The sequence below is a fragment of the Lynx canadensis genome, chromosome D1, assembly GCF_007474595.2.
Source record: "Lynx canadensis isolate LIC74 chromosome D1, mLynCan4.pri.v2, whole genome shotgun sequence".
Taxonomy (NCBI): domain Eukaryota; kingdom Metazoa; phylum Chordata; class Mammalia; order Carnivora; family Felidae; genus Lynx; species Lynx canadensis.
This window is the reverse complement of record NC_044312.2, coordinates 47,110,210-47,119,270: the sequence shown is the minus strand read 5'-3', so window position 1 is coordinate 47,119,270 and position 9,061 is coordinate 47,110,210. Positions and strand designations below refer to the sequence as shown.

Below are 9,061 nucleotides of genomic sequence, written 5' to 3'. Positions count from 1 at the left end.
AACAATCCAGAGTTTTGAGTGTTTTTTCACACTTGTAATAAACTGGAAAAATGTTTCAATTAAGTAAAATAATCACATTCCGCATAAAAAAAAAAAAAAAAAAAACCACTCCCATCATCCAGAATACTAAAGCCCTTACGTAACACTAGAGAAATTTTAATATATAACAGTAGAAACTACGATACCGTTAGAAACCTCAAAATATTCAAGAAAGTGTCAAGTACTCAGAGAAAACTCAAGAAGCCAAAACCTCAGAATCCAAACATCCTATTACCCTGAATTGTAATTAACTACTCACATATTTAATCATAATCAATTTTTTCAGATACACAAGACAAATCAATGCATCTATTTAAAAAGACTACTCTTTATAGTTAAGGACTTTACATTAACTTTTATATTCTACTCAGCAAGGTCAGCCTATACTTCAGATTAGCTCTCAAGTTCCAGGAAATAAATACAAACTCATGATATGCTTTGTGATCCCTGATGGCCTGTTTATGTAATTCTACTCCACTAAAATGTAATTCTACAGAATGTGCTCTTGATTGTGTAAAGACTCTATTATTCCTTGATGAAATACTATAATTCTCTTCTCCAATGGTTACAATTTTTAAAAGGTATGCAAGAACTGAGTATCACTCCCATGAAAGACAAAAGGGTATGATTTTGTTCCAAAATTAACTTAGTCTCATGTATTTCTATTAAGTCTTTCAAGGATTCCAGAGAATCTTTTCATATCTCCATTTCTGGAAAGTGAAATCTGGAAAGTGAAATCAGTACAGAAGTAATTTGGGAACTTGAATATGGCATTCATTTTTTTCAGCAGATGCCAAATTTTTGACCGACATGGCTCCCACAATTACTTTGTTACCATCAGTCCAGTCAGTTAACAGGTTGTAGGAAAAGATTCGTTTTTGCAGACACTGCTAAGCTGTTTAAAGAGAAGAGAGAGAGATTAATTTAGTGATTACAAAATGCACAAATATTTAAAATATTTTGAACACTTTTTGTCGGATTATATCAGAGGTGTGACGACATTTTAACAAATGTGGACTTTTTAGTTAGGACTGGTCAAGAAAGTGCAGAAACAGTAAGTCAATATGACAGAAATAGGAGGTCAATATGATGTGTTAGTTCAATTAATGTATGAATTCCTGTCACCATCAGAAGGCAAATATTAAAAAAAAAACTACCTCTTTAATTCTGCATCATTTTGCCATAGAGGCAATTAGGGAAAAAAAAAAAGTTTCCCAAATACTAAGTTGTTTTCAACCACTACAGTAAATAGAGCCAAACCTTAAAATTTCAAAACAATCCTTATTATATTCCAGAAATCTCCTTTATCCAACTACTCATCATTCAGAACACAATTTTCTAAAAATAGTAAGACAACAGTTTCATATTAATCATAACTTTTTTTAATTAACAAGTAGTGAATCGGACACTTTAAGATATTGTTTACTACATACTGAAATAAACAGATCTGTTGTAAATTCAGAAACCCAAACATTTACAGTAAAATGTGCTTACACATAAATATGATCAAATTTATTTAAAGCCCCTGTTAGGTCCTAAATACATGCAATACCATGTAAAAACAAGACCATGAAGTTGATGTAAAAAATGACAAAATCACTAAGTCACCAAAATTAGGGAAAAAAAAAAAAAAGAGAATGAAATGGAAACTAAGAAAAGACAGTTAAAACGTAAGTAACCTAAATAAGCAGCTTTAAAAATAGGTGATTCTAATCTCCATTCTCAAAAGTTCTTACTCAAGTATTTCCAAAAACTGCCATTTATAAAATGACATTCTAAAAATCTACACTTAGAATTTTCAAAGCATTCCAATTCAGAAAGCTCTGACTACTATTTCTCCCCAGCCCCAAACTTCAAATAATGCAGGAAAAGCAATGACATTAGGAAGAAAATATTCCAAGGGAATGGTATTTTAGAAAAACACACTTACTGCTTCCAGAACCTTTTAAGACCCAAAGTCAGCATTAACAATAATCATTTTTCCTATTTTCATCCATTATTTTCCAATGTCATGTTAGAGATGAATAAATTCTTTGAGCCCATAACTGAAAGATCAACAAACCTGGTTTTATTATGACACCATATTTTTGTCATTGGTACTGCACAAAATTATATACAAAGAAATATATACAAAATGTTCAAGTATTAATTAAATTTCAATTCAAGGCTTCTGTTTCAAAAAGCTACATTTAACATATTCCATAGAGATAGCACAAATTAGTCATTTCAAATAATTTTTCCAACTACTTTTGGTTTGTGTGTGTGTGTATATATATATATATATATATATAATTCAGTAGGCACTAAAAATCCATGCAGCTGCATTGTGAGGGGCTTGCTCCTGCACTTAGGTATAAGCAGGTTCATCACTCCAGGTTGTGAGTTTGGCTATTACCCATTCATGCTCAAGTGCAGTAGATGATTTTACAAAATATGCTGTAATGCACTGGAAACCAGAGACCAAGTTAGGTCTCAAATTGTGTTATCTAGCAACAAAACATTTACAGTTGTGCAAGAACAAGGATTCCATTTTTATAACCAAATAACAACAAAACATTTTATGTGTAAGATAACTTACATCTTTGGACTGCTGGAAAATACTTTTTAATTATGAACATTTTAAAATAAAAGACAGCAGAAGCCCTGATATTACCTCTTTTTCCTCATTTCTTATACTACCTTTTAAAATAAAGCAGGAAATGTGGCCAGCAGCTGGTCCCGTCTCTTCTGCCCCAACAGCTGTATCCACTTTAGCACAAAGAAAAACAAGGATGCTAAATATGTATATACTTTATCAAACAGTGATGTTTCACAAAGAATTTCTTAATGCCTCTTACACTGAAGGACACAGTAACTGAATCTATACAATCAGACAATGGATAATACAGTACTTCAAGGGAAGAATATGTCCCATCTTTGGAAAAAGTGTCAATCGTGTTCTTGAGTAGCCAGAACCACTCAACTTTAAAAATTATTTTTAAATAGGACAAAAACCTTTGAAATAAGGAGAGTAAGATTCTTTGTGAAGCCTCACTTTACACGTTTTCATTCACATTTCACAACCTTCAATATCTAATCATACATAAATTTAACCTAAAATTTTAATACAACAAAAGTAAAAGTGTTTAACAATTTATTTATACTCAGTGATAAGGTAATCACTGTGCTGGTCCTCAAAGAAACATTTCATTAACCATTATTACTCCTCCTTCAATAACACAGATATGCATGTTAATTTCCAACCTCTCTAATGGTGAGATATTAAAATCTTTTACTCTGAATACTTTGTATTTCTACATCTCCTCCTGAAAACTAAATGGCATTCCCAAATATTTAAGACATTTCTGTCATCTCCAGCAAAATAACTATCACATTTGTGCAAGCCCCAAATACTTATTGTCAGCCTCTAAAAAGTTGCTCTAACATTGGAATTCCAATTTGCACCTTGTACAACTCGGAACTTCCATTCAACTTCACCTGTTTCACTGTCTCCAAACTGTATCTCTATTAGCAGCTTTCAGTGTACAGTTGGAACCGATGTCATCCAAGGCCATGTCCACACTGGGGACAGAAGAGCTAGGTACACGCAAGTCTGAACAAGGGGACACATTAACAGCTATTTCAACCAGAAGAAGCATCTTAAATACATTATTGACCAGCACAAGTCTGTTTCCAGGGTGGACAGGGCCCAAATTAGATTTCCCCTCCCACCTTCCAAAAAAGAAAAAAGAAAAAAAAAAGAAAAAAAAAACCTCCACACACACACATATTGAGATGTTGCCCATTAAAGTAGACTAAGCAGCAGAGCATGAGCGTTACGTGAAGAGATGGATCCTTACCAGGTTGTGAGGCGGGAACGACTGTTCTGTAACCCCTACAACGGAGCCTGGCAGGAAGGAAATCACCTAAAAAAGAAACTGTCAGAGAGATTTAATAGTCACATGTTATCATTAGGAGTTGGTTACAGTGTCACATTCATGCTTTTAGCTAAACACTTAAAGATTCAATATTACTGTTTTCCTCCTCTGAAATGTGTCCAGTGAAGATGTCCCACTAAGGTGTTTTACATGGTGTAAGGGAGTTGAAAGGGGTAAACGCGGATAAAGAGCAGATTACTTGACCCTACATTTTAAGAGAAGACGACGCCTTCCGGGCGCACGCCGAGCAGAACTCCACCGACACCTTATCCTTGTCCACATGAAGACACACTCCTCCCGCCGAGTCGTCCTCTTCCAGTAGGTCCTGCTGCTGCTTTCCCACGGGCAGAGCGTAGTCATGGTCACCGGCGGGCGAGTCTCTGAAGAGCGAGGTGGTCAGCCGCAGTCCCACGCCGCTCAGCCGGCTCAGCAAGCGAGCCAGTCCGGTCTCGTTGGCTAAGACGGCCCGTAGGTATCGACTCTCCTCCTGCAGTGCCTGCACGCGTTTGCCCAGCTCCCGATTCTCGGCCCGCAGCTCCTGGTTCTCGGCTGCCAGACCCCGGACTCGACTTTCCAGCCCCATCACGTACTCCTTCTTCTTTAGCCGATTGAGACGGGCAGCAGCCGCCGCCGCCTTCCGGGGACTCTTTGTCGCCGCCTGGTTGTTGTCGTTGCCGCTGCTGCCCGCGCCTCCTCCTGGGGACTTTCTCCGCCTCTTTTCGCCGCTGCCACTGTCACTGCCGCTGCTGCAGCCTCCGATGCCGTTTAAGAGCCTCTGCAGCAGGTCAGAAAAGCGCTGCATCTCGGCAGCCGCGGCCTCGTCGTCGTCGTCCCCTCTCCACAGGCCGCCGCTATCCGAGCCTCCGCCGGACGACGAGAGAGGCCCGGGCGAGCTGAGTCCGGGCTCCAGGTGCCAGTCCGGTTGCCGGGGGTCCAAAAGATCTGCCAGTTCCAGCCCGGACAGAAAGTCCATGTCCTCCGTCTCCTCCCCGGGGACGCTGGCGATCGCCTCCTCCTCCATCTCCTCGGGCGAGGGCGCGCGCACGGCCACGCCGCCGCGGCCCCCCCTCCCGGCCTCCAACTCGCCCTCGTCGCCGCGCGGCTGCTTGCGGCCGGGAGATCCGGCCGCCGCCGTCTCTTCCTCCTCCGCCGCCGCCGCAGCCGCCGCCGCCCGGGTCAGGTCCGGGGGCAGCAAGCAGGTCGCGGCCGGCGCCGGACTCTCGCTGCGGGTTGGGGAGTCGCTGCCTGAGGCCGCCAGCAGTTTGGTCAGGCTATGCCTCATGGGGCCCAGCGGCGGGCCCACGTAGGCCCCGGCCCCTCAGACCGGGCCTCGCGGGCCCCCAAGGACCCCAGACCCCCAGCGCGGGGAGCCAGGGAGCTGGCCACAGCGAAATGAAGGAGAAGATCCGAAACGCCTCCCGCGCCACTTGACTGGTCGACCCCCCGCGCTGGGGCGGGGGGTGGGGGGGGAAGGGATAGGAGATCGAAGCGGCGAGGCCCAACGATGACTAGACCGCGCCACCCAGACAACGGCCTGGCCGGAAGTCGGTTGATCTTACCCCAGCCCCTCCCACGGCGTTTCGCGCTCCACTGAGCTCTAGTATCGCGAGAGTTCAGTAAGGTCCGGAGTGGGAGTAATTTCAGCTTTCCAGTGATGTCATAGTAACAGCGGCAAAAATAACAAACCCCGAATTTATCAAGAAGTGGTCTACTCTCTCCGCCCTCACTTCTCAACCCTGCATATTCTAGCTTCCACTTCCAGTGAAACGACTCTCTCAGAAATGATCTTTTAAATACCAAATTTACGAAAAATCTTAAAGTTACCCTGCATGTCCGTGGAATTTTAAGACTGGTGATAAAACACCGCTTGAATCCTTTCCCCTTCTGTTGTAATACAAGATCATTTCATTCAAACACAGAGTGCTAGGGGAAAAAAGTAAATAAGTCATTCATATATAATTTAATTTTCAAGTTTTAATTATAATTTTATTAAAAAGTCTAGGCCATTTCTATGCCTTTTCTAAGCAACAAAAAAGGTCTTTTCCTTGTCTGTAATAAGATTGTAAACGCATTTTCTGTGTGTATTCTGTAGTTGGCGTATTGTGAGCATGTGTGGGTGTGCATATGTGCGCCAGTCTTTTTGTACTGTCGCTACCTCATGGTTTGAGCGATGGTTGTATTGCTGGTTGTGTTAATAGAATGAATCGTGTGTGTGACTTTTTTCCTCTGTTTTATCTGGGAGTTGTTCATGAAACTGACAGATGTTTTTCCTAAAAAGGACTGTTACCAGTTTCCAAAGACAATATTTTTCTGGTTTTTTCTGAATGAGCCCAATTTTGTTGCTGTTTTTCAGCTATCAGGGTAAAAAGAGTACTCTTAAAATCCCTGTAGCCAAGTTGAACACCCTTGTTGTATTCTTTTCTCTGTTCATTGTGTTCACAATTTTATGAACGTACTTAGATGTATTGTTGTGATAACCACAGTTTTGGGGTTTTTTTAATTTTATATTTTGTTTATTCTGGTCAATATTTTAGGATCACATATTCTTTGACATCAACTTTTCTTTAAATCATAAAAGAAATTCTAATTTAAAAATAGATATTGAAATGGACTACATTATCGAGGCTAACTCTTCTCCTTATAACTCTAGGGTTTCAACTAAATTTCTGTCCAAGTTCTTTAGGAATTTTAGAGCTTTTTTCCCTTTCAAGGCTACATACACATTCACTTTTGTGACAATGCTGTGGTCTCCCTCCCTCAAGATAACAAGAAAGATACATCTCTATCAGGTAGAGTATATAATTCCCTAAAATAGTTTTAACATAAGGTTCATTGATTCATTTTACAAATGATATCTGAAGCATATTTTTTGAATTTAACCACAATATTATCTGTTACAATTTCTAATGGCTTGCCTAAGAAAATAGCCATTTAAGAAGAATTCATTAGGAAGTGTAAATGCAAAATATGAAATCCAAGATAATGATTCCCAAAATCAGGTGAATGAAAATACTACTCAGGGAGCTAATGAATATGTAAATTACCCATAGACTGGTCTGTAGGTTTGTGTAACACTGGAAATCAAAATTCTACCAAACACCTCTAGTGGCTCTAGTGATGATTGGACCATAATAATAGGGTCTCTCAATTTAATCCCCATAGAAAATTAAGGCGTTAGTCTCTTTCTTTAGAAGTTTACTGCATAAGAAATTGTTTCACTAAAATATTTGAATATTTTTTATAATCAGTTTTATATATTTTATCTTTGCATAATAAATAGATATATATCAATTTTTAAAGTTTCCAAATATTTCACAGAATATATGAAAGAATAATTCACTCTAATTCAGCAATACTACCCAATATCCAGACTCAACAATTCAACAATTATCATTTGCCAAATGTGCTTTATCTGTTTATAAATGTTTGTAAAACATAAATTTTGGCGAATCATTCCAAAGTTGCAGAGAACACATATCACCCCAACATATTTAAGTATGTATCTCTAACCATAAGAACATTCTCTTTCATAATCATAATACTCTTATTAGGCCTTGAGAAGATTAACAATAATTTACTAAAATTATCTATTTTCCATGCCATCTTCAAATTTCCTCATCTTTCCTGAAGATAATCTTTTATAGTGGTTACTTTCTTTTGAGCCAGGATCCAAACAAGGGTCACTTGTTACATTTGGCTATGTTTTTGAGAAGTTTTTTTCCCATTTCTCAAACTCGAATAATAATCCCTCCCATTTTTTAGCTTTTCTTACTATTGGCTTTTTGAAGAGAGAAGGTCATGTGTCTTAAAAAACACACCACATTCTGGATATGTCTGTTTCCTCATGGTGTATCTTGTTCTCTAACCCCACAAGGTATTTGAGATTTGAAGCACTGTACAAGTACATTAGAATACCGTGAAACAAAAAAATTCAAAAATTTTAAAAGCAAGGCCAATGAAGATATAGAGGAAATGGGAAGATAAGGAGTTCCAAAAGGGGGGAAAGTTTGATTGGAATAGGATAGACATAAAATCTTACAGTTACTCAAGTTGAGTTAACAATAGACTAAACTTCCCTGGCAAATCAAAAGGGAAAAATTTTCCTTCTCTGCCCACGAGTTAACTTTATATGAATTCCTTTATCCACTTTTCAGATTTTAGGTCTTAAGAAACTTCTCTTGGGGGTACTGAATAAGTAGCAAATAGCTTCAACAAATAGCTACTTTTATATGGTTGTTTCTTACAGGGATAGAAAGCAAGTTCCAGGAACCATGGACACTAATAAATCCCAAATATCTAGAACAGTACCTGCCACAGCTTAGGTTTCAATCATATTTATTAAATGGGTTAATAAAAAAGGTCTCCAGTTTCATAGATAAAGAAGGTCTCCAGTTCCAGCTGAAGGTATAACACAAAATTCAACTGTGCAATTCTGCAAAGAACAAAAATAAATATGAGCTATGGTATCTAGAAGAATAAAGAAAGAATGAACATGCACGTCTTTCCCAACTTTCCCGTTGGGAAAGGTTTTGCTGCAGCAGAGCAGCAAACAGTGCAAGGTGCTTGTTATATGCTCTGGCCCCTCTTGGGTTACAGGTGCTTGTGTGGCTGGTAATCCCATTCAACTGAATTTTCTCCTTAGGCAAATCTCCTAGATTCTCAAGATCATGGATTGATTTCTTATATTTTTCCCTAAATTGCAAGATTTTGGTTTAAATACATGTATTTTAAGAGGCTCTCCGATTGGATTAAAAGTAGAAAACTGAAGGAGAATTTTTTACAATGTAGCCTCAGAAGACAAAAAAGCAACAAAGCAAGGGTAAACCTCCTAGAAAATGCGTCTTCTCCCCTTCACTATCACTCCCTTTTCTTCTATTCATTCTTCTCACTCTTTCTTTACAGATGTTTTGTGTTTTTTTTTTCTGATTATAACGATTATTGCAAAAGATTCAGATGGTGTAGAAATGTATAAATAAGTAACAAGACATTACAACCTGTCCAACCTAACTACTCCAAAATAACTGTTACTAAAATTTGAGTATATCATAGTTTTTCTATGTACAGACACTTGTTTTGATTTTATTTCTTTGAACTCAACTGTTCTG

General features: G+C 38.8%; 1 protein-coding gene across 6 annotated transcripts; it reads right to left on the bottom strand.

Annotated features, from left to right (window-relative positions):
• Positions 1-283: 283 nt before the first annotated feature.
• On the bottom strand, positions 284-5,502 carry CREBZF (CREB/ATF bZIP transcription factor). 6 transcript variants are annotated; one of them, XM_030331979.1, is made up of 4 exons: positions 4,166-5,502; positions 3,879-3,956; positions 1,970-2,787; positions 284-934 (listed from the first exon to the last, which is right to left on the bottom strand). In XM_030331979.1, exons 1-2 carry the CDS (start codon positions 5,236-5,238, stop codon positions 3,941-3,943), a joined length of 1,089 nt encoding a protein of 362 aa, XP_030187839.1. In that variant the 5' UTR covers positions 5,239-5,502; the 3' UTR covers positions 284-934; positions 1,970-2,787; positions 3,879-3,940. The 6 variants fall into 6 exon arrangements, with proteins under 6 accessions (XP_030187839.1, XP_030187840.1, XP_030187841.1 ...); XM_030331980.1 differs by having other exon boundaries at positions 284-2,084; positions 2,719-2,787; XM_030331981.1 differs by having other exon boundaries at positions 2,719-2,787.
• Positions 5,503-9,061: the final 3,559 nt, after the last annotated feature.